Source organism: Tetrao urogallus (assembly GCF_951394365.1).
Source record: "Tetrao urogallus genome assembly, chromosome: 1".
NCBI classification, from domain to species: domain Eukaryota; kingdom Metazoa; phylum Chordata; class Aves; order Galliformes; family Phasianidae; genus Tetrao; species Tetrao urogallus.
The window spans coordinates 191628713-191654661 of NC_136813.1; the positions used below are offsets into that span (position 1 = coordinate 191628713).

Here is a 25949-nt window from a genome sequence, read left to right on the forward strand (position 1 = left end):
CCATTACATTCACACACAGATGTAGCTCATCTGCTGCATGGATAACTCCTACAAAATACAGTGGTGTTACATGCAGGGGAAGAAAACTTGAGCTTACCCAAGGAGCTGTTATTGCAAACTTATTACAAAGACAACTCCAAGGCCAATGTAGCCCTCCTATGGACTACAGCAGCCATGATTTTGAGATTATGTTGCTCAATCTCCACAGTCAGAGGAGTGGTGTGGGACAATCACTCATTTCCACATGTTTCAGACTCATTTTGGTCAGCTTTCAGAGGCAGACAGTTACCTCATTAAAGTGTCCAGAAGAATAATAGAAAATTTCTTCTGTGAACTGCAGGTGAAAATGTGGCTGGATCATCAGTCTCCACTTAAGAGTCATGTAGAGTTTCTCAAGTGTCTACAGCACAATGTTCCCTAATGCCTTATCTAATGGTGCAGAGATGGAACACAAGCTCACCAAGTTTGCAAATGACACCAAAATGGGGGCACACACCCTATTAGGAGACACAAGCGGAATATGAACTGTTCAGCCTGGAGGAGAGCAAGTCTTGGAATGATCTGCTGGAGCACACTGGACCTGTTGGAGCATGTCCAGAAGAGCGTCACAAAAATGATCCAAAGGATGGAAGAACTCTCCTAATGAGGACAGGCTGAGAGAGCTGAGGCTGAAGAGAAGGCTCTGAGAAGATCTGAGGAGCCTTTTAGTATCTAAAGGTGGCCTGTGAGAAAGAAGGGGACAGATTCCTTAGCAGGGTCTGTTGTGATAGGACAAGGGGAAATGGTTTGAAACTAAAAGAAAGGAGATTTAGATTGGATAAAAAGCCCTTATATACATACACATATATATATATATATATATATATATATATATAAGTAGTGAAGCACTGGAAGAGGTTATTCAGAGAGCTGGTGGATGCCCTGGTCCTGGAGACACTCAATGTCATGCCAGACAGGGCTCTGAGCTGACTGAGCTGTAGCTATCCCTGTTCATTACAGGGAAGCTGGACTAGATCACCTTCAAAGGTCCCTTCCAACTCAAACGATTCTATGATTCTACGATCTAGCAGCCTTAAAAGCCCTAAGAGTTCATCAACAAGAAAGAGATGGGCTCCTTACTGACATGCACAGTGGGAAAACAAGAGCTATGGCTGTAAATCAAGACAACTGAGTTTCTGAATGGGTATAAGGAAAAATACTTTCTTCCAAGTATAATTAAGAAGAGAGATGGAGACCCTAATAGGCTGTGGTATCTCCAGCCTCTGTGGCTGACAAAGATCTGATGACAGATAGCCCTGATCAACCTTGTCTGTCTTCAGTGACAATCTCTGGAGCAGACGGTTGGACTTCCCATGGCCCCTTCCGAACTGAATATTTCTATGGACACGCATGCCTACACTCAATGATATGTCCGATCCCGGAATGAAAATCTATTTCAGTTAGTCGGTGTGTAGTCTGCTCTGCAGCTGTACATGAAATTCATTTTGTGGCTGAAGTCAAACATACAGAATTAAGGATTGGCTTCTTTCAAATAAACGTAAAGTAGCTGGGTTTAGCTTTGTTTATTAGATCTACCACTCAGTTGCTAGATCTCTACTCAGTTGCCTGAAGGCATAATCTGTCTTTAAAAGCCCTTGGTCTCCCTTCTGACCTGGAAGTCTGGGATGAGGAGCAGAATAAACTCCCCACAATACAGGTGGAAACAGCTAGAGACCTGACAGTTCACCTGTACTGTCACAAGTCCAGGGGACCAGATGAGATCTACCTGAGGGTGATGAGGGAGCTGGCAGAGGTGAATTGGTAAGCCACTTACCACCATTTACCAATGGTCCTGGTCAACTGGAATGGTCCCAGAGGACTGGAGGCTTAACAGTGTGAATCCCTTCTGCAAGAAAGGTTGACAGGAGGATCTGGGGAACTACATGCCTGTCAGCCTGACCTCAGTGCCACAGAAGACACAGAGACAACAGACCATCTTCAATGAGATCACACAGCGTGTGCTGGACAACCAGGAGATCAGGCCCAGCCAGCATGGGTTCTTAAAAAGCAGGTCCTGCATGACCAATCTCATCTCCTTCTATGATCAAGTGACCTACCTGGTGGATGGCAGAAAGGTTGTCAACATATCTACCCAGGCCTCAACAAAGGCTTTGACACTGTCTTTCACAGAATGCTCCTGGAGAAGCTGCAGCTCGTCACCTGGACTGGTACACTCTTTGTTGGGTAAATAACTGGCTGGAGAGCTGGGCCCAGAGAGTGCTGGTGAACGGAGTTAAATCCAGCTGTCAAATGGTCATGAGTGGTGTTCCTCAAAAGTTGGTACTGGGGCCTGTCCTGTTTAATATCTTTATTGATAATCTGAATGAGGGAATTGAGGGCACCATCATTAAGTTGTAAGATCACATCAAGTTGGGGAAAGTGTAGATTTGCCTGAGAGAAGGAAGGCCTTTTGGAGGGATCTGGACAAGCTGGATAGCTGCCCAGAGGCTATTGGGATGCAATTCAACAGGACTAAGTGCCAACCAAAGATTGCACTTCAGCCACAACAACCACATGCAACAATATAGGCTTGGGGCAGAGTCGCTGGAAGACTATGTTGAGGAAATGGACCTGGAAGTATTGGTCAATACTCAGCTGAACATGAGCCAGCAGTGTGCGCAGGTGGACAAGAAGGCCAGTGGCATCCTGGCTTGTATCAAAAACAGCACTGCTAGCAGGAGCAGGGTGGTGATCATCCCCCTGTACTCAGATCTGGTGAGGCCATGTCTTGAGTGTTGTGCTCAGTTTTGGGCCCCTCACTGCAAGAAAGACATCTGGAGCATGTCCAGAGAAGGACAGTGAAGCTGGCCAGGGATCTGGAGTGCAAGGCTTATGAGGAGCAGCTGAGAGAGCTGGGATTGTCTTCCTGGAGAAGAGAAAGCCCAGGTGAGACCTTACTGCTCTCTACAACTCCCTGAAAGGAGGTTGTGGCAAGGTGGAGATTGGCCCCTTCTGCATAACTATTGACTGGATTAGAGGAAATGGCCTCAAGTTGTGCCAGAGTAGGTTCAGTTTGGGTATTAGGAAATCCTTTCTCTCCAAGAGAGTGGTCAGGTCCTGGAACAGGCTGCCTAGAGAGGTGGTTGAGTCACCATCCACGGATGTGCTCAAGAAATGTTTAGAGGCTGTACTCAGGGACATGGTTTAGTGCTGGTAGATGGACAGTTGGACTAGCTCATGACTTATGTCAAACCACCTACAAGATATCCAGGCAGAAAGTCTCTGAATCCCAAAATATCAACTGACTGGTAGCTGATGTAAAACTAAAGCTAAGCAAAACTCACAAAACTATGTACCAGTAACAGCTTTTAGTGACTATGAAGTGACTGGAGTACTTCAAGGGTAGCCTCTTGTAGCTGCTTTAGACTAGTTTGAGCAGTGTGAAAAGATCAAGATTGCTACAGTACAAATGCTGAGGATGTAAAAAAGTGCTTGATGAAAAACATCATACAGATTTGTTTGGATGACTGGTAATGATCAGACTCCTAGAAAATTATATTTCCTACTCAGTCTACATTAAGAGCTATGCTGATAATTAGGTAAGCAAGAAATGAAATGAGGTATAAGCAAATTTAAATCAAACTAATGTGAGGATTTTTCAGTGCTCTTACAACAGCGTATCCCAGAAGACTCATTTTGTTTGGAAACAGTCTTCTGAAAGAAACACAGCCAAAACCAAGGCAGGTGGCCTTCGCACTCAAAAATATGCTAAATAAAAAATCCAGGACCTACGAAAAAGAAAGTGTTCAGCATACTACAGTGTAATCGTTAGCACCAAGTACACTGCTTCAGAAGTGAAAAACACGGTTCTGTTGCTGTCAGTAGCACCACAAAATGCCTACAGCTGGAAGTTATACGGCAGCAAATAATTCAGATGCAGACCTAGAAAACATTCACAAATTATAGCCATGTTTCATGACCTCTGAGGACTATTCTCACTACCTGGCTTCTTTTTCCTGCCTTTTTTTTTTTTTTTTTTGTGCAGTTCTGTATATTCTCACCATCAATTTCAATTCCCCCTCCCACAGTGCTCAGCCCATTTTTCAAGCCATAGCTGTTATTCTGCCTTTCAACCTTCCTGAAGTTATTTAGTGCATGTTCTCTCCTACATATGTAAATTCTTCTACTGGTTTCTTTATTTTTCTTCTCCATTCATAAGCCATCACTTGTGCTTCACTATCTCCATATTTCTAGAAATCCACAACCCTCCAAAGACACCTCTTCCTCATTAGTCTGAATGGATTTTTAGATGTTTTTAGGAACACAATCTCTGTTCTATGCATATTCCCCTTCACACCATCCATCTGTTTTGGCAAATGAACTCATTTCTCTCTGTAGGTCACTGATGGCATTACAGAGCAGGTCTGCTCATCCCCTGCCCACAGTGGCAGTGCTCCACAGCACTTGTCTCTATGGAATTCATCATGAAAAACCTCTGCTGCCCTTAGATAGATGTTTAAACTGTGATTCCTTGATAATTGACGGCAAAACATAGGAACAGAACCAAGGCAAGTCATTCTCTTGCCAAACTAAGGGGATGGATTGATAACCATTCAGTGGCAGCTATCTCTCATCAGCAACTGCTGATTGACCCCAGATACTTAATGTAGACTAGATGTTCCCACCTTAAATGTGTGACAGCCACTCAGTCTTACCAAGAAGGACACGCTCTTCCTTTTCCCACATGAAGCTCCTTAACAAAATCCTCCATGTGCCCTCATAGCCAGCTATCTTAAACCTACCACGGGAAAAACATCCATTTGGTTATTGTGAGACCTGGCGATGCCTTGTAGGATCAGCATCATTGTAAGCTTACCACACACTAAAGAATCTCTTTGCAATGCTGACTGTATTAATGCAATGTAAGGTCTCCATTCTCCAGAAGTAAGAAGCATGAAGTTAAATTATCTCAATCAGCAAGCTTCATTTTATAGTGAAAACTCACGGAAAGCTTAGGATGAACCTTCACAGGCCGTCTAACCCAAATCAGGCTCAACTAGAAGAGGATACTGAAAAATCGTGTCTTGAACACTTCCAAGGATGATTATATTGCTTACATCTGTGCCTTATGGATCATGCCACCAGGAATTGCATTGCATTTATGCTACACACACAGTGAAGCTTTCTACTTAGTCTCTCTCTTTTCAAGCTAGACTTTAAAGCCTGACCAAGAAGAGTAGTAGGACATTGCCAGTAAATTCAAAGATACCTGAAAAACATCCACATTCCCAAAAATTTCCTTAAGTTGTATTAACTAATCAAATAGAAAGGTATCATCCACCCCCACAAGTATTATTACAGAATCATGGAATCATTAAAGTTGGAAAATAATACTGGTCCAACCACCAACGCATCCCCACCATGCCTTTAAACCACGTCTTTAAGTGTCACATTTACCCTTTTCTTGAAAAACTCCATGGCGATTCTACAACTTATCAATAGATCCTTTTCCTCTTAACCATGGATAAACTCTACTTTAAAAATGTTCCACCAATAGTATGGGATGGCATATGTAGCATTTTACACTTTATTTTTTCAGTAGAAAAGTCAGGATCTTGTAAGGATTATTTTAGTTATTTGTTTATTTTAAAGAAGTTCTTTCTTTTAATGTGAGAAATATCTGAGACCCTTCGTCAATTATTGGAAACAACCATACAAAAAAAAAAAAAAAAAATTGACTGAAGTTTTCCCAATTTACAGGAGCAATTTTCTGCTTTTGAAAATGCATTTTTTAAAACATTTTTAACACTTCTCCACATTTCCTAATAAAATGAAGTTCAACCTGCACTGCTATCCAATATTTCAGCTTGTCTATATCAGAAATGTTTGCTTTGCTCTGTTGAAATCCTTCTGAGACACCTGTGCCTGTCTAGCCACAAAAGATCCTCAAGTCTCCAGCATTATCTGAAACATGCACAATTGAAGAAAGTTTCCAAAAACCAACTGGCAGTAGCAGCAGTAAAGTCCTACCAAGAAAGGAAGCCCATGAAAGTTGTCTGAAATGTGTAAATGGATACAATATGGTTCACGTTCATTTCAAATTTCATGCTAGCAATGCATTATTTGGTAGGGTTAAGTAAAAAAAAAACAAACAGTTTATCTGTTTCTGGTAGTACAGGGAACAAGATAGCAAAAGCCTCAACTCATCGAGTTGAACAGCTTCAACTACAGGAAGCAGAGAACTATCTCATGAGTAAGGACAGATAGGGCTGCTGAGTGACCCACACAGTACCACAGTACCCCCTAAAAAGGAGTGCCTGGAGTGCTGATTTAAGACAGTGGCTTTTCCTCCAAAACACCCTTATTTTCTCTTCTTGCTTCACTCAACAATACATAGATTCTAAGAAAGGGCATTTTGGCAGGCTGTGCTTGCTACCAGTGTAACCTGCTGAATATAAAAAAAAAATTCTGTTAAGAAAACAACTATGAAGCATGATTTAAAAGCCTGCTTGCTAGATAAGTTGACCAAGAAATGAGTAAACAGTAACATAGAATGGAATAGAATCATAGAATAGAATGATAGAATGGCCTGGGTTGAAAAGGACCACAATGATCATCCAGTTTCAACCCCCTGCTGTGTGCAGGGTCGCCAACCAGCACACCAGGCTGCCCAGAGCCACATCCAGCCTAGCTTTGAATGCCTCCAGGGATGGGGCATCACAGCCTCCTTGGGCAACCTGTTCCAGTGTGTCACCACCCCCCAAGTGAAAAACTTCCTCCTAATATCTGATCTAAACCTCCCCTGTCTCAGTTTAAGACCGTTCCCTTTGTCCTGTCACTCTCTACCCTCACAAACAGCCATTCCTCCTCCTGTTCATACGCTTCCTTCAAGTACTGGAAGGCTACAATGAGCTCTCTCCGGAGCCTTCTCTTCTCCCAGCTAAACAAGCCCGGTTCCCTCAACCTTTCCTCACAGGAGAGGTGCTTCAGCCCTCTGATCATCTTAGTAGCCCTCCTCTGGACCTGCTCCAAGAGCTCCACATCTTTCTTGTGCTGGGGACCCCAGGCCTGGACATGGTTAATTCAAAACACTATATATGTTAAATTCTATAAAATGTGTTATTTCTTATTTATTCCCTCGAAAAGTGAGCAAGTTATCAGAGAATTCACTCCTGATGCGGTATTTTGATGATTACGCTGTTCTGCTGTTGATGATCAGAGAAACTGAGGCAAAGAAAAAAATGGTGAATTTTCCATGGCATAAAGCAGAAATGGAATTATCACCCTCTCTTTTCAAATTGTTCCTCAGTACTTAAAGGCAACATTTCCATTGTCTCAAAAAACTGGGATAGTTGCTCTAACACAGCTCATTTGCACCGTCAAAAGCAGCAGCTATGGTTTGGACATTAACCACTGCAGAACACCAATAGGATTTTACTTCTGAAGACTACAGGCCAGTGAGGATTAAGTACTGAAATCAGGGGCAAGGCACAAATAGACGTGTGAGCAGGCATGCAGCAACAATGATCTGCAATGCTTTTAAAAAGACCTATGGCATCATCAGCAAAAAACATACTTTGCATCACTACTACAGATGTTTTAGGAGCAAGGATTATTTGGGGGGTGGGAGGGAGGGCTTTGTGTTTAATAAATATGTAGACAAAAAGGCAACAAATTTGGTTGCAGAAAGAATTTCCAACCAGGTCACACCGAACAGGCAAAACAGTGAAATGTTAAGATAAGACATTAAAAATAATGGTAATTCTTCCCTGAGCATTAGACACACATTTGAACTCTTCTGCTATGGTTCATTTGAATTTCCTTCATAATTACTGCAGCTATGTTTCTGTATTTTAGTGTGCATAAATACATATGCCTAGATGATTACGGCCCACAGTAATGCAAACAGTTAAACTCTCTGACAAGGGGGAAAAAAATAAAGATTTCAAAAGTGGCAGGAGAGTATCTACTCATTTCAAACACATGATTATCTTTCCATATTTCAAAAGGAAAGGCCTTTTGAGGCACAGCAATATGCATGTGAATAGAAACATATTGAAAAGTCTCAGCTTTCAGGTATAATGCTTTTCAGTTAGAAAGGCATAAGATGGAAGAACTTTCAATTCCCTGTGACACACTTAAAGAGAACTGAACACGCCACCAGGCTTGCATTATCACTGCCATCCCCTCTCCCCACCGATGGCTCACCACCACTTCTAAGCTGTCTGGAAATTCCAATTAAAAGCAACACGAGCCCCTCCGCAGCCCAACTGGACCCACAGCATACTGAGCACGTTGCCAGCCACAGAACCCATCCAAAAACAGCTCTGTGAAAGAGAATACAAGGAAGAAGAAACCTTCACCTTTGAAATATCAGTGTAAAGATCACACATTTTTCTAGGAAGGATCTCACAAATACGGTGCCTCTGCTACAGAAGTGCAATGCCAGCTGTCTGTTCCTTCTTTATTGAAGGATCGGGGAGTCGGGGATTTTAAAGGCACCTGAGTAATGCACAAGACAAATTGGTTTTGCTCTCTTCAAAGCAAAAACTTCAGCTGAAAAGAAGTTGTCAGTAGGCTTGTCACCAAGTCCATTACTGTGATTTTTTCCTTGTCTGTTCTCCCCAGGTTTCTTCCCATAGCCCTCCTGCTCATCTTGAACTCCTTCTCCCACCTTTAAAGCTAGAGCGCTGGTTTCAGGGAGCTTCACGGGTAATGCAACAGAGAAAAATTGTACTTAACCTTTGGCTTCTGTAACAAGCCCAGACAAAGCAGAGATCCGTGTCAGAACATTGCACAAAATCTGGTGCGTTTATCTTCCCCTTTATTTGCAGCAAGCTTGTGGTCTGTGGTCACACCTTAAGGTTTTGGCTCAGCTCTTTCTGTGGCTGGACTCTCCCAGATGTTAAGAATATCACCACAAGCACAGCTAGGTTGGACTTAATCCCTTGTACATGAAGAGCACAATAAAATCAGATGAGAAAGACAAAATAAACCTGCAATAGGGGAGAATACAGGGCAGAGCACTGCTTCTGCCTGATATTGTGGAATTGTGCCCTTTCCCATCATTTGTCCTGAAGAGCGACTCGATGCTTACAGTAAGGAATTAGAAATGAAGATTAGATTCTGCTAACGGTCCCTTTTCCCTAATGGCCCCCACAGACAAATGGCAAACTATCCCAACTTTGCATCAGAAAGGCTGTATGTGAATCACAGCTTATTGTTCAGTGAAGCTAAAACAGCCTCACAAAATCTATCAGCCACCAGATGGAAACAGTCCTTCTCCTCTGTGCTGAGCACAGCCCTCTCTCCAACCGAAGGCCAAGTTATTAAGAAATTGTTTGTCGACTTAGATTGGATTGATCATTTATTTCCCAAATTCCTTTTCCCATCATTTACTCATTATACGCCTCCTTCTGATGTAAGAGGACATTTATTAGCTTCTGCATTTATTGTGCTGGCAAATAGAAACATTCTGCAGCATTTCCTGGGGATTCTCTCATTTATCTATCTGTTACAGGACTGGAGTATTTTTAGGGGCAGAAAAATTAAAATATCACTCAGACTGACAGCAATGAAAATGAAGCCGATATGTGCTCAGGAAGGCTGTTTCAGCCTTTGGGTTTACAAGATGATTTACAAAAATGTAGGGAAGCATTTCACATAATTATTATTGCTTTGTAATGAGAAAAATCACTAACTACTGCCTTGAATGAAAAGGGAACTTTTTAATATGAAAAGATGCTCAGAAAACGTTTTAATGCACATCTTGTCACTGATACCTCTTTAAATGGAAGGTGTATTTAAATTGGGTACTTCTTGTTTTCAAATACGAATACACAAAAGGTCGGGAACAGAAAACAAGTGAAAACACACTGGCCTGTAAGTGTGCTTCTTCTCATTTCTTGCTCAGTTTGTCCAAAAAATGAAATAATTGGGCCATTGGAAAGCCGTATGCAATATATATTTTAAAGATAAATAACTTTAAGGGAATACATATCCATCAGATTCCCAGGAAAGTGCAAGAGATTAAAGAATTATTGCAGTTCAATTATTCCTCATATTGTATAGTCACTGAAATCTCTAACAGATACCCTAACATCCACTGGCTTACCTGTCACAAGGTTCTACTTAGAGCTGGAGTATTTTCTATGTGATACTTTGACAAAGAACTGCAAGCAAACCATCTCACTGAGGGTTGTGTTAAACACAGTGTTAACTTGTAATGCAGCTCTTGTACCAAAACTTCTACAAAGGAAAAAAGGTGGGAGGAGGGAACAGACATGGGAGAAAGGAAAGCTGCTTATTCATTAACCACACATATGTTACAACTCCTTGCCATATCCAACGAAATGCGATAAGCACCGCCTTTTGACATTCCAATGACACATTTCTTTGGTTTATTCCATTTTGCCTATTAAACATTTTTCTCATGGTATTTTTTGTTGCTTCTCAGGAAGGGGAAGGGAAATAGTGCAGCTGAAGCTATCAAGGAAAACAGATGCAGACACAATCACTAAGGGTGACTTAGGCAACGCTGACATGTTTATGTTTAACTGTATGCATCCACTAATTTGTTTTCATTAAACCAAGCAGTGCTGGATGAACAACTTACCCTAACAAGCACCCAGCAATGATTTCATATGTGAGAATAAAGCAGACGGGGACTGAAGGAGATGTCCAACGCGCTGCTTTGTTTTTTTGGTATTGTTCCCTGCATTCCCACTTGTCTCACAGTTTATCCTCATCTGCAATTTTTATTCATGGGATGCATATGCTTATGTGTTCAGACTTCACAAACACCATGACTGAAGAAGCTTTAAGAGAAACTGAAACCATCACAGGGAAAAACAGTGGTTAGCAATGGCTAGTAATCATGGGAACATGATCAAATTCCTGTTGTTAAAATACAGTTGGAAGTTAGCAAATGGTGACACCCAGCGTGGTGAAAACTGTATAAGCAAGGAAGAGTTAAGAAGAAAGTGAGATACAAGCAGTGAGGACTTGTGAGCTGCAGGACCAGAAATGGGTTTATGACAGAAATCACCTTTACAAAGCAACACGATAGGTAGGAAAACAGAGGGCTGACATAAACAGCCATACCATATAAAAAGCCATTTCCTGAAAAACAGTATTTCACCGTCTATTGGGTCAGTGAATCATAGAATCATTGAATAGCTTGGATTGGAAGAGACACCAAGGATCATCAAGTTCCAACCTTCCTGCTACAGGCAGGGGCACCAACTTCCAGATCTGGAACTAGAGCAGGCTGCCCAGGGCTCCATCCAACCTGGTCTTGAACACCTCCAAGGATGGAGCATCCACAGCCTTTCTGGGCAGCATGTTCCAGTACCTCGCCACTCTGTGGAGAACTTCCCTCTGACATCCAATATAAACCTTCCCCCCCTGAGCTTAAAACCACCCCCTCCTTGTCCTATCACTATCTACCCTTGTAAAAAGTTGATTCCCCTCTCATTTATAATCCTTTTTACATACTGGAAGGCTGCAATGATGTCTCCCCAGAGCCTTTTCTTCTCTAGGCTGAACAAGCCCAGTTCCCTCAGCTTGTCTTTGTAGGGAAGGGCTCCAGCCCTCTGATCATCTTTGTGGCCCTCCTCCGAACCCTATTCAACAGCTCCACATCTCTCCTGTATTGGGGGCCCAGTACAGTATTTCCAATATTGGGGGAAACCCACACCAACAACCAAAATCTTCAGGAATTTGAACTTCAGAAGTTTTGAGCATCCCCTTTTCCAACGAGCGTCCCTGCTCAGCCACTCATGGAGCTCTGTCCATCCTGTTGGAACACACACCTGCTTAACACACACTGAGTTTGGTTTTACAAACTCAGTTGTTTGTAAAGTTTTATTACTATTTAAAAAGTAATTATTTAAAAAAAAAAGTTTTATTATTAGTGGAATTTCACATAAATAAAAACCACCATCCTCCCCATCTGAGGAAATGCCAGTGCATAAATTCTTCAGGAAACAACACTGGGGTATCCTGTAGGCTGAGAAAGAGCCTTCAGGATGATTTTATAGCGACATTTTAGGCCAGTAAAGTACAATGAAATAAAGCAGAAAGAGTGAAGACTTGAGATTGCCTATAAAAATAAACAGCATCAGAGGAAAAGCTGGTACCCTGTGTGGCTAGTTCTAGCTGAGACTGGGGGTAAATTACTGAAGTGACGCATGAAAAGGTAGTAAGCCAGAAAAAGAAAGCTGCAAGAATGATGATGGGTTGAAGAGATGCACCAATGGAGTTAAAAATAAAGAAAAAAGCACAACTATGTAACAAAAGGCAGCGTGCATTTTAACAGTCTTGCAAGCTCATGCAAACACACCCCTGCTCGTGGGCCTGAATTATTATTTTGTATCCAACATACCCTTGCCCCTTGGTCTTCTGCAAGTACTTACAAAATGTGAACATGAAATTACCCATCTTTTGATCCAAACTGAAATTACAAAACAAACAAACAAACAAAGAACTATCTGAAAACAAGGTAATATACGTGTTGGGTAAGTAGGAAAAAAGGATTGCAAACAACCTAGATGGAACTATCTGCTACATTCTAGCAGCTATCAAATGTCTTACTGCAGGGGCAGAAAAGCCTGGAATATTATTTATCACAGTTTGGTTTTTGTCTCCATTTATTTAAAGACATGCACACAGGATGGAAAAAATAATCTATAAGCAAACATTTAGAGAAACATCAATCTCTACTATTCAGTGTGGAACAACTCGTTATTTTGTTATTAAGCAGCGTTTCAGCATTGCTATTGATTGGATATGTGATAATGAAAGGGGTATTTTAATAGGAAAATGTCTCAGAGTAAACATTTTCAGTTGTTTTATGAAAAAAATATATATGGGTGGGTGTGTATTTAATAACTGATATACATATTAGCTACTTATTTAAAAATAGCAAATAAAAGATAGTGAGTTAAAGAACTAAACTAAACAAAAAAGGCTTAAAAACAATTATTTGGAATAGTGATTGTGGCTCAGAAAGATATGGAGGTAGAGCATTAATGCAGCACTCCAGTCAGAAGGCTACAGCTCCGTCTGTCTTTGTCAATCAGGTTGAGGTTTCAGATATTGTAATTGGTAGCAAGTTTCCTAATCTCAACCTGCCAGGCAAGAAGAGCTCAACAAAAGCTCTATCCCCAAAATATAATGAAATTTGAAGAGAGGAATTTTCTAATATTGGCAACATGAAGCAAGATCACAGGTTGGGCTGACAGCTTTATTATGCTAAACTGACAAAAACATTATGCTCTGGTCAATACTAAAAAGGGGGGGGGGGTTCATGAGCAGTATGGAAATACAAAGCATTGGGAAACTATCATGAACTTTTGCTTTTATCTCTCTGGTGCAGCACATGTCTGGTGACATTACAAAGTCTCCTGGCCCAAGTACAGAATGAGAAATTAATGTGTCTTGATTTTATGTTCAGGTCTCCTCCTGCACCGATTTGGGGAAATCTGCAACAATTCTCTGTAGAGGTTGAATATTGTCCCACCAGTAGCCTTACATAGATAAGAATGGTATGGTATATGGCTACAGTGCAAGCCATAATACATTCTACTGCTTCTATCTGAAAAATGTTTGAAAATCAGTGTTGTTTGACATTTTCTTTTCCCCTTTATTATGGCTAAATTCAGTTGAGTAGATAGAACTCGATGCCGGCAGATTAATGCAGTGGTTGGACTGGTTTAATACACAGACAGAACCATGACCTAATCCTGTTCAAATGTAGTTCAAGGAAGAAATGATAACAGAGTTTCAACATCTACAAATCTCTGGCTTCCAGTCTGTCTCTCTGTATTTCTGTACGTAGCATCACTCCCTCTACATATGTACAGAGAGACACGGCGTAATACACGTATTTGATCTGTTTATGCAGATAAATATGAAGAGATAAAACGAAGAGGTAGTTAGAAGGAAAAAAAATGAGAAAATCTCATAAAAATGGGAGGGGAGTAAGAAGGATGGAATTGTTTTCTTTTAAACCACTGACAGATACTGCTGCTCTAAGCTCTGGTTGAAGTTCAAATTTGTTAAGTAATGCGACACTGGCATACCCACTTCAAGTGTAAAGAGAAGAAAGGTCTGTAAAATGTCAGCAAACAAGACTTTCCTGAAACACTGGAGTTCAGTTAGGTAAGCTAAGACAGATATTAGTGGAAGCATCAATTTAAACAGAGCAGAAAGGATCAGGCATTTGTAGCTGGACTGCAGTCGCCAAAGTCATCTCTCTGGACTGAAGACTATGAAATATCTCTATAAGGGTAAACTGGAGAAACTCCACAAGCTGGGGAAGTAGAAAAAGATTCCTTTATGGAAAATATAAAATGTTGGCATCCTACGTAAGGCCTCTACTGAGTGGTTATTTCGCTGACAGGACAGAGGTTATACAGCTATGCATTATGTTTAGGAAATAAATGCATATGGCCAGTATTTTGAACTGCAATGGACAATTTGGAAAACCCTACTGGTGTTACGTGCATCCAACAAAGAAAGCACGTATTGCACAGAAGCAACAACTGCAACTAACTAACTGTCAGCAGCGTGCTAGAGGTAATTCCATTTCTTCATAGGAACAAAAGGTTTGCTGAGCTTTCTCTGTGCCTTCCTCAAATGCTCAGAACACAGCATCATCAGCCAAAACTGTTCTCTGCTTTGCTAGATGCAGTTTGAAATCTTAAAACACTGTACCTACATCATTGCTGTTTGATTTTGAAAGACATGAAAGAATACGCTACGAATGTGTGGAGTGTAAACATGTTTGCTCTACCGAATACAAACTTCTAAACACAAGAGGTGAGAACAGAATCATCTCCTGGTTATGGAATTCTGATACAATCGTGTGAGATCAAAGACAGTCAACAAACTGATAATTTGAAATAAACAGAAACAAAAAATGTCTAAACTGCTAAAATACATCACAGGGAATGAAAATGATTGTAGTTACGATAGTGCCTTATAATAGTTCCCTATTATTCGCATCTTGCAAACCGCAGTTTACAAAAAAACACAGCAAACAGATTCTGATTATTTGGTTGTTTAGACTTTGAAAAGGTAAACAAGATTCTGAAGAATCTGAACAAATGTGGAACTCGCATTGTTTGCATCCTAGCACTTATGTTCATTATAATCACATACAAAAAGCCAATACTTGGCTGTGAAGCTGAGCTGTATGTTATCTCCTTTCTGAGCACTGGCTCTATCACTGCAAAGCACACTGGTCCATTCTAAGACTTGAATAGAAAAAAGGAAGAGATCATTAAATTATAATTTCCCCGTACAATTGGTATAAGCATTTCCTACCAACAGGATTAGCATGAACACAAGATCCCAGAATAAAGCTGCTCAGCAGTGAGAATGGCAGTTTAGTGTCTAGTAAATTCGATTTCTCTGAAAATCCTGACACATCATAATAGTGAAATCCTATTTACTGTAGCAAGCAGGATGGATAATACTATTTAACACCTGGTATAGTATGTGCCATCAGCTCACAGCTTCGTGCTCTGTGTGCTCATCTTACCTTAAGGTTAATGCTCCTTGACAGCCTACATGGTAAGTAGAATCCCCAAATTAAGTGCTGAACCTCTGATTTGCAAATCCTTCCTAAAAATGTAAGTCGTGAAAGAAATGGATGCAGATAAGAGGATCACATTTGCAGAACTTATGTCTATATTCTCAGGCTCTGATCTGGCAGTAAGCCTTGTGCAGTGCAGGAAGCTCCCTGCAAAAAGGCCACTGAAGATCAGCAAGGGATTGCACAGAAATCACAAAACCCCCAAGAACCACAGGGAGCAGTGACTTGTTGACTGCTGGGCAGTATAACATAATGTTGAAACTTCTAAACGCTAACAGAATTATTTTCTTTACCTTATGCTGCATGCATATTCACATGCATACTAAACAATACTCACTGAAAGCATTTCTAGGAAATTTGCAAGCACAGAAGCTTAGCTTGAAAGAGAAATATCCTGATTAATATGGGGATACACATCTTGCTCATTCACATAGATAAACTAAGTAGTTGTGTCATACAGCAGTCTATTAAAATTAATTTCCTTCTGCTCCCATGACTGGGGGGCATGATTCTTGCAACGACGCTTAACAGTATTATGAAGCAGCGTAACGTAAATGAAAATAGCTGGATTTGTTGAGGAAAGGTCAATCTAGGGAGAGTTGAATGACTCTCTGTAAGCTGCAGAAGCACGCAGACACACATCGTTGTGTTTGATGCCAGAACTCCAAGCAGAAGAGGAAAGCATGCAGTCACGATTTCCCATGCATTAAAAACATTGTAAAGCAAAAGCAACTGGGTGAAGGAGTGACAGGACGTCAGCTGCTCTGCAGACAAAATTAATGCAACTGTTGATGTTGGCTGGAACCTATACATCACAGTTATAGTAGGGATGTAAAAGTAGTAATGAAGTCTATATCCACCAGGGCTTTGAATTTACATGCAATCCAGTGGCATACTGGAAGGATGATGGACGCAGAGAAGCTGAACAGAAAAACGATGGACAGAAGTTGTGTGAGAATATGTGTGTGTGTCTATCGGTGTAGATGCACGTGAGACAACGCTACAGAGAGGCCACAGTCTTCAAGGTCCCAAGCTGCACAATCTGAGATGCCCATTTTCCTATTTCTTGCTGCACTACCTTTTAAAAGAAAAAACAGATGGCTAAAAATACCACTAAGGTCTGCTCATTGTATTAAGCAATTGAAATGATGTAGGATACGCGCACATTCACCATCTGAATTCTGCTGTCTTACCCTCCACTTGTTTGCTCTAGTCAAGAAGCATCATTAGTCTGTAAACACATAACGAAGGATCACAGATTCTTCTCAAAGCTTGATGTGTGAACTCTTAAATAACAGCCTTACACTCTAGTTAGATATACAGAATACAGAGGTTATTCTTTAACTCCTTTGTTAAACGATCTCATTTTGCTTTGCTGCTGTGGAGCACGTAATAACTCATCGCTTATGTGCTATCTTTGACCTAGAAGCACTGGCAGCTGTTAGGGGAATCGCCGGGTTTTTGGAAAGTATCAAAAGGTTTTTAGCACATAAACTAAATTTATGAACAGATATTGCCCCAGAGAATGGAATTGTTTACGTTTTAGTATCACAGCTGTCACTGGTGCACAGTTATTTTGTCCTGTATTAATCTCCTCAAAAGGTTGAGCATCTTCACTCAGTCACTGAAATATTTTATAATTGACAGACTTCATCTGGCACTGAATATGTATAATAATTTTCTCCATAAGGAGCACCCTGTGCTGACACTAATCTGTTCTGTTGTCGTCTCCCTTTATTATCAACGTCTGCACTGTTTTTTCAGCAGCACTGAGGAACACAAATATGAAGCTTCTAATTGAAAAAGCTAGGTAATCAAAAAGCCAATTAATCATACAGATGAGCTCTGACATTCAGTGATGCAACAGACAGAAATACCACATATGCGCAGCTGAAGTATTTTTAAAGTGTGTTTATTTGATGTAAGAATGATCTGAGAATGTAATTAGCATTCTTTGTCACAAATGACAGCCCAATATTGCACATTTCCTCATACTGACATTATCTCTCTGAGCTCCACTTGCTCCACTCCCATCTTACCTTCCACTCTCAGCTTTTCTCTGTTGAACAGCACATACTCAAACACCGTGCACCTTCCACTGAAATCAGGACAAGCTTAGGAGCAAACAAACAGCCTGTTACTGTGCTCTGTAATTTCCAGCATGTAAGGCCTTTACAGACCTTTCTCTTTCCTTAAAGCTTTATTTCCATCCCAGTGCTCAAAAAATAAGCAATAGTGAAACTCACAAATGACCTTAATAACGGCTGCAGGCACCAGCCTCAGTGAAGCTTGGATTGCAAGATACACGACCTCTCTGCTTTTGTAGGTTTTCATTCTGTAATCTCCACATCTCTGAAAAAGTTCAAAGCCCGATTTGGAGCACAGAGTTCACCTCCTCTTAGAGCTTGAACAACTGTTTTTTTTTTTTTTGTGTAGAAGAGATATGCACATGTACTTTGAAAACAAACCTGATGACAGCTTAGCAAAGCAAAAGTTCTTTACTTACAAATAGAAAGTCATAGAATCACAGAATGGCCTGGGTTGAAAAGAACCACAATGATCATCAAGTTTCAACCCCCCTGCTATGTGCAGAGTTGCCAACCACCAGACCAGGCTGCCCAGAGCCACATCCAGCCTGGCCTTCAATGACTCCAGGGATCCAGGGGCATCCACAACCTCCTTGGGCAACCTGTTCCAGCATGACACCGAAGTCAGAAAGTAAAGACTTGCCTCAGTACCACAGGAACTCAACTCTGAAGACAGAGCAAACATCACCCACAGAACAAGGGAGTCAATTCAGAACTGTCTGCTGTAGTCTTGGAGACCTTAAGATCAAGACATGGAACAAGAGCTGGCGAAGATCACCCGTATGATATGAAGGGACAACATTTCAGCAGTAATAAACACAGGTGTTTATAGTTCACTACATCATTTCTATGCAACAAAGATATATTCACATGCTTTTTAAAATGAAATTCCATGCTGGAAGTGGCCACTTAACAGCAGCAAGTGAAGGCACTGTACCAATGACCTACTTTAAGATTAAAAATAGGAAAGAATAAAAACCTTATTTGCTGCATAGCACCTTAAAAAGGTAAAACACAAGCAAAGAACCATGGTTTTTTTTCATGTCCTTTGCCATCAGTTACTCCATATAATCACAGAATCATAGAATGGCTTGGGTTGGAAGGGACCTGAAGGATCATCAAGCTCCAAGCTCCCCTCTGCAAGCAAGGCCACCAACCTCCACATTTAATATTAGACCAGGCTGCCCAACCTGGCCTATCCCAACACTACTTGGACTTCAACAACAGAATGGAAGACCAGTAACTAAGTGAACAGGTACAACCATGCTTGGATCTAGCTTGGATGACTTACTACAGATACTTTCAGCTCTATCATCAGTCAGCTGCTTGAGAACTATGAAGGTATTTTGTGGGGATTTTGAATGAGGGATCTTCATTTGTGACTGTTTAAATAACACACTTTTAGAATCATTAAAATAATTTAACGTCATCCTTTCAAACTGCTCCTCATTGCCAAGAACATGCCCTTATTAATGCAGTATTCAAAAAGGTTGATCAAAATAATGAGATGGAATCTGGTATGCCCTCTGTTTAAAATATTCATTAAGATCAATTATACAGACTGATAATTCAGGCAACACACTCTTCTTTTTAATCCATAAAAACAAGCAATCTTCTTCTCTTTATCCTGCTAAACTCCACAAATGAATATATATCATATTAACATTGTTTTCAAAACTAACAAAAAATCCAAATTAAACAATAAGTAGGCTCAGAAAGAAGGAGAAAGAGGAAAACATATTCAGGCTGAAGGTTACAACAAACCTGGGATCTAGAACATGATGGCAGTAACAATTAGTTTGAAAACAGAATCTTATAGAAAAGTACTCTATAAATAAATAACAGTAATATTTTGAAGCACTTCCTATTAAATATATTTAAGCTCTTCCCACAATACCCAACTGCTCTGTACAGTTTAGTCTCATTCTATTGCAAAAGAGACACAAAAGTACGTTTTTAAACATGTCCTAAACAACCTGCAGTTAATATTAAGTTATTATTAGTTAATATTAAACTGCAGGTGGGTTTGGTGGAACCACACACTGCTCGATGGGAGTAACTGTGGATCACAATGCAAGTAATGAAATTCAGTAGGTATCTTCCCACTTCACATAGGATTTTCAGACTGGTTGGTGATGCCTATTTACTTGCACTGGTTCTTCATCTGTACTGGTAGGAAGGTAATGATTCTCTATATGTAATTGCTATGACAGATAAAATCTCACTGAAACATGAGAACTTAACTAATAAGGAAAAGAATATCCTCAACTTTAAAGCCTCCATCTTGTCAATATAAAATAAGCCAGAAATAGTAGCAGTTAATACCAAAAAACCCCCTCTCTAGCCACAGCTTTAATCTTCCTCTCCTTAGAAAAGTCATCTTGTTTAACAATAAAACCTAACCAGAAAGTCAGTAGCAGAAATAAACAGAAAACTCTTCATTAAGAAGGAAGAAAGGCTTACCCTTTCTTCCAGTCGAGCCAGCTGCTCTTTGTAGTAGGCATCATGCTTCTTTAGTTCTCTGTCTTTCTCTTCCAGCTGCCTGGCCTAAAAAAAGAAATAGAAAGATAAAACTGGATCAGGAAAGAGCATCACTCACAAAGCAAAACATCTACCATAAATTGTACCAGTAAGGAATACACAGTGATTGAAAACTGCAGTCTATTAGTTTTTGCCAAACAGTGCATTAATAAGATGATGATTGCTGCATTGAAAATGGGAAGAGATTGTCTATTGTACTGTTCTTCCCTTGCCTCCTCAGCAGCTGTGCCATGGTTTGTTCAAATGTAGCTGGACACGTCAGAAAGGCAGAACCAAGCGTTCCATGCTGAGACAAAATTTGTTATTAACTTTGTAGATCACTTCTCAAATTAGGGAAATGTGCTCAAGCTACCCAACAGAGTATATGGAGAGACTCACTGAATTTTTGTTTGCAAATTGTTACTGAGTGGGCATTTTGACATGAGAATAGCTAAACTTGCATCTGCACATTTGCAGGCTGTGGTAAAAAGAGGATGTTTGAAGTAGTGCTTTTTCTCTACAACCGTAGCAGCGTTTAGCGTGCACTTAATTTTGAACATGTGAATGTTTCAGAAGAACCAAATGCTTGCACATTTGTAAAAGCAGATCTAAAAAGCGTATTTAAAACTCTGATGTCCTCTTTAATTATTATTCTTCTGGAAACTCCTAGTTCACTTGAAGTATCCAGCTAAGCTGAAACCCTTTAACGTATGGTCATTTGCATGTTCAGTACCTTAAAATAATGCAGAGTATTCATGTTAAGATGTTTTCAGCACTACTGAGCAAATTGATTTTTTTTTTTTCCTTTTCATCTGTAATATGCTCTACTATGCATATTATAGGGACTCATTAAGAATTACAGAATACATTAATACATTCTCTGGGCAACCTGCTTTAGCGCCTGATCTAGTGGTCGGCATCCCTGCCCACAGCAGGGGGTTAGAATAGGATGTTCCTTAAGATCCTTTCTAACCCAAGCTATATTGATCCTATGATTAAAAGTACACACATGCATACCAAATGTATATAAACATCAACTGTGACGTCAACTATACAATGCAAACTCAGGCAAATGATCCTTTTATAAAATCACAGAATCACAGAACTGCTCAGGTGGGTAAAGACCTTAAAGATCATCAAGACCAACCATATTACCCTACCTAATTAATGATAAGGCATCTTTAGCAAACAATAATTAACCATCAGTGGCCATTACCACAATTGTCTACTCAAAATTAGTCATTCATCACTAACACTTTCATTCAGGTACTGGTAACACAGAGTTAACTGCAAACAGTTCCCCTTCCTAACTGCATCACGAAAAATAGGAAATGTAAACTCCTCCTACCAAGAGTTTATAGGTCATGCTCACAGAAGTGTGTCAGAAAACTTCCTTATACCAGACATTGTGCTGCACTTCTTGCACAGATACAGGGCTTAATTCCCCTCAAGGTTTGTCTTGGATGTTAGACAATGAATAAAACAAAGACTTCGAGGTTTTGGTTAGACTTTCCTGAAGCACTTACCTTTTTTTCTATCTCCTGAAGCATGCAAAAAGTCGAAAAGTTCAAGTTAAATTGATTATCTAACAGTGGAGAGAAGGAATGCATAATAATATAAGTATGTGAGGCACATCTGTAATCCAGAACAGTGCTGAAAACCACACACAATCTTAGAATCATCACAGAATGGCTTGGGTAGGAAGGGACACCAAGGATTATCAAGTGATTCTGATTCTGATTCTGAAGTTCCAACCCTCCTGCCACAGGCAGGGTCACCAGCTTCCAGACTGGGCTGCTCAGTCATCCAACCTGGTCTTGAACACCTCCAGGGATGGAGCAACCACAGCCTCTCTGGGCAGCCTGTTCCTGCACCTCATTGCTCTCATAGTAAAGAACTTCCCCCTGACACCCAATCTAAATCTTCCCTCCATGAGCTTAAAACCATTCCCTCTTGTCCTATCACTATCTACCCTAGTAAAAAGTTGATTCCCTTCCTTTTTATAATCCCTTTTTAAATACTGGGAGGCTGCAATGAGGTCTCCTCACAGCCTTCTCCAGGCTGAACAAGCCCAGCTCCTTCAAGCTTGTCTTCATAGGGGAGGTGTTCCCTTACAAAGATGTCAAGACAGGACGTTTTCTTACACAACTGCACCAAAAACATCCCTGCTCACACAAAAAGCACACAGCCAAATTTCACTTTTACTTGGTTTAACTAAATCTTGCTCTTCCTCTACTATCCTACATTCAGTATAGAATCATGGAGCACGTGCTACAGCTCTGTCTGCCATCATTTAAATCAGCTTTTGTACACTAAAGAAAACTGATTACATGCTTTTCCAAAGCTGATTAGGCTAAATCAATCTAACTAGCACGCTTTGTATTGATCATGGTTTTGCTTTTCCCAGATAATCCATGAATTGCCTCTCAAACCTGCCTTTTGTCCCGCTCATAAGAAATAAAAATTCACCCCAGACTGTGCCTCCCCAAACCATCACCTTCCCAGCATTTAATACTACACTTCAATGCATTATCATAGCTTCCCATATGCAATCATTTTATGCATAACCACCTCATGATCTCTCAAATATTTGCAAACTCATGCCTTTTGTTCGAGTGCAGTTAAATAGGCCAGCGACAAAGGAATGGTAAAAATTAATGTTCCATTACTCTCACAAGAACTTAGTTAAGCTTTACTTCTTAGAATTCAAACGTGTTTCACACAATTCTACGGATATCCTGAAACTAAGGAATAAAATCACTGGATAACCAATAAGATATATTTTAAAAAGAGCAAGATTGGCATGATTTACTGCACCTGCCACACTTCTGGCAACAACAGGTAAAGATACACATTGCAGTGATGGAGGAAATGAAAAAAGGCTTCATATCAGAACCCCGTCCTCTCCTCCAGTCCAGCTGATCAATCAGAATCAATTCTTTTCATCTCACAGAAAGAAAACAATGGTAAGAGATTAGCAGAACCTTTCTCTGATAGATAAAGATGAGCAGTGAAAGAATGAGAAACAACATTCACAACTGAATATTCACAGTGCACTTTTTATGAAACAGACAGATCTTAGTAAGTTCAATCAAAAAATCCAGACATCTTGTACAGCAATGCTAAAGCCATCGATTGTGTTCTCACATGATGCCATCAAAGCGTAGCTGTAGGCTGCACCATGATCCAGTCCCATTTCTCATTTGTAGAAGAACTTGGAGCATTTCTGCATAGCTTTTACACCTTTTGTAACTGCAACATTATGTTTTATCTACATTATCTACTATTTTCAATTCCCAATATTTTGCAGGTTATTCCTTAGAGTGCTAAGGGATTTAAGACCCACTCATCTTAAAAGTTCCGCATCAAGAAAAGCTCTCTGTTACTGATGTCTGGGCAAACAACTATGTTCCTAGAAAAATGGCAAAAAAACTTTTATAGAGCAACGCAAGTTGCCCATTTGTATTTTTCTTCATAAAACAGAAATATAGAGAAGGGAAGACATGAAAGCTGAAAAATAACTAATAAAAAGTTTCCAGATCACAGTATATTGCTCTGGATATCTTCATAATGGAAGAATCCAAATAGAAAGCATTAATAAAAAAAAATTACTTCAGAAACTCTAGTATTGATTTTAACTAAATTACCACAAGATGCTCTTGATAGTAAAGTATGCTTCAGCTCTCACACCACAGACAAGCATGTTTAAGATGGATCATTTAAGATACTGCATCTGCAATTCATACATTCATGTTATCCTATTATATGGGTCAGCAGAAATAAAGTAAGAGAACGATGAAAAATGGATTTGACAGAATTAGACTGTCACTGACCATTCCTATTTAAACAAGAATTTGAGTACGTATAGGTGAAAACTAAAATTCTGTTCGAAAATACTGCTTTAGGGGTTCATATCTACTGACCTGTAATTTTGTCTTATATAGATAAAATCAATTCTAAAACCATCGTCATAGAATAGCCAGAAAGTCTGATCTGAAAAAAAACTTGCAAGGAGACCTCCATAGGACCCATACCTTAGCCCAAATTCTTCCAATTTGTGTCAGTCTTGCTGATCAAAAACCACTAAAATAGAAAATTTATTTGTTGCTTGGTATCTGATCACTAAATATATATACAAAAGGTATTACAACCAGAGGAATGCAAACAGCACTTATTCAGGAGATATCCATCTGAATGAGAACTTCTGCCCTGTTTATTTGTTTACTATCCTTTTCCCCCAAGTCAATTAGTGATCAAAACAGCTGGATTTTATTGCTCTAAGGACACGGGGTCAAGCAGCAAACCATATTCACAGTGCTTTTTGCCTTGAACCTATCCAAGCTTTTGTATCACCGATAAAGCAGAAATATTAGATTATAAGAACACTAAATACTACATTAAGCCAAAGGTGCAGTTCCCTCTATAGTGAAAGAAACTGGAAGATTGGGTAGGCCAGTAAAAAAAAAACCAATATAACAGTATTCCATATAGCTAAAGCCTCTGGTATTTGTAAAATAATACAGACACAGCAAAATGAAATAAAAAAAATACATATATATATATATTTATAAATATAAACACATTTACACAGAAGACTACATAAATATTCCAACAGAAGAGATTTCACTGAAGAAATAAAAACTTTAAGGTAATAATATATTTATGGGACCGCAGCAACACGATCCCAGTGAATACCAATTAGCCGTAACAAAATAATTAACAGTAGCCGTGTATTCAATTAGCTGAATGCTGCACTTTAGTTGTAAATGAGATATTGTAACAGGTTCATTGCTTCTTCACAAAGTAACTCTAATAAACAAAGCAGTTTCTTGGGTGTTATTTAGAAAAGAGCTCCAGAAGGTCACCTTTGAGAAGCAGCCCAGCTTGCCAAGGCAACCCAAAATTAAAAGTGAAAACCAGCTCTCTATTATTAATTATTCTTCAGAATCACTAGAAAGTTGGACCAAGATTTAAAGGTCAACTTGATTTTCATTTTCAGAAGTAGCATCTGGATCTGGCACAGCACTGGCTTGAGATTCCATGAATGCCTACAAAACACTCCTGCACGTCATCCTGTATGTGGATGTAGGGAAAGCTGCTCTGCAAAGGGACTCAAACACTGTGAGGTCTCTTCTTTGGGGATCTTCAAATCCACCTGGATGTGGGGCTGGGCACAGCCCTGGTGGCCCTGTTGGGCAGAGGGGGATCAGATGGATCTGAGGTGCCTCGAGCCTCAATCAGCCTGTGGTTACAACACATACGGACTTGTTCTGTCATTTGTAGGACTGAGAAAACAGGCAGACAATTGAAAACAAATGACTAATAATTATCTTTGAATAAAAAGAACAAAGGAATCCAGGCAGCTGGATGCAGAAAGGTTGAAGATGTGTTTAGTCTGTTATTATTGCTTTTCTTTATGGAGTTGCAGTGGATAAAGCAATACCAGGTAGTTTAGGAGGAGAGGTTTATATGCAGATTTCAAAATCAGCTTTTAAAGTCCCCAGCTTACAGCTGCCCCTCAGTAAGGACTCCAAGCTCCAAATTCATTAACATCCATGGAGTTTACAGAAGTACGCCCCTGAGATCACTTCAGTTTGCATTTTTCTGCAAAAGAACAGTGTGCTTCAAAATAAGAGTGCAATGCTGAATTTATACAAAGCATCAACTGCCATTGAAAAGGGACAGAGTGCTCTGCTAGGCCTTGCTAAGCTGCTTCATGATGATTTCCTCAGCACCACCTCAAAATAGCAAAGGGGCAAGTG

General features: G+C 40.0%; 1 protein-coding gene across 1 annotated transcript in view; it reads right to left on the bottom strand.

The window, feature by feature from the left end:
* CHCHD3 (coiled-coil-helix-coiled-coil-helix domain containing 3) overlaps window positions 1-25949 on the bottom strand; it is a gene marked incomplete at both ends in the record, with an annotated part of 164814 nt that overhangs the window by 42000 nt on the left and 96865 nt on the right. Inside the window, 2 exons of the mRNA XM_079549075.1 lie at window positions 20131-20214; window positions 21714-21728. Of these exons, the coding sequence (XP_079405201.1) occupies window positions 20131-20214; window positions 21714-21728 (99 nt within the window). The remainder of the gene's footprint in view (window positions 1-20130; window positions 20215-21713; window positions 21729-25949) is intronic.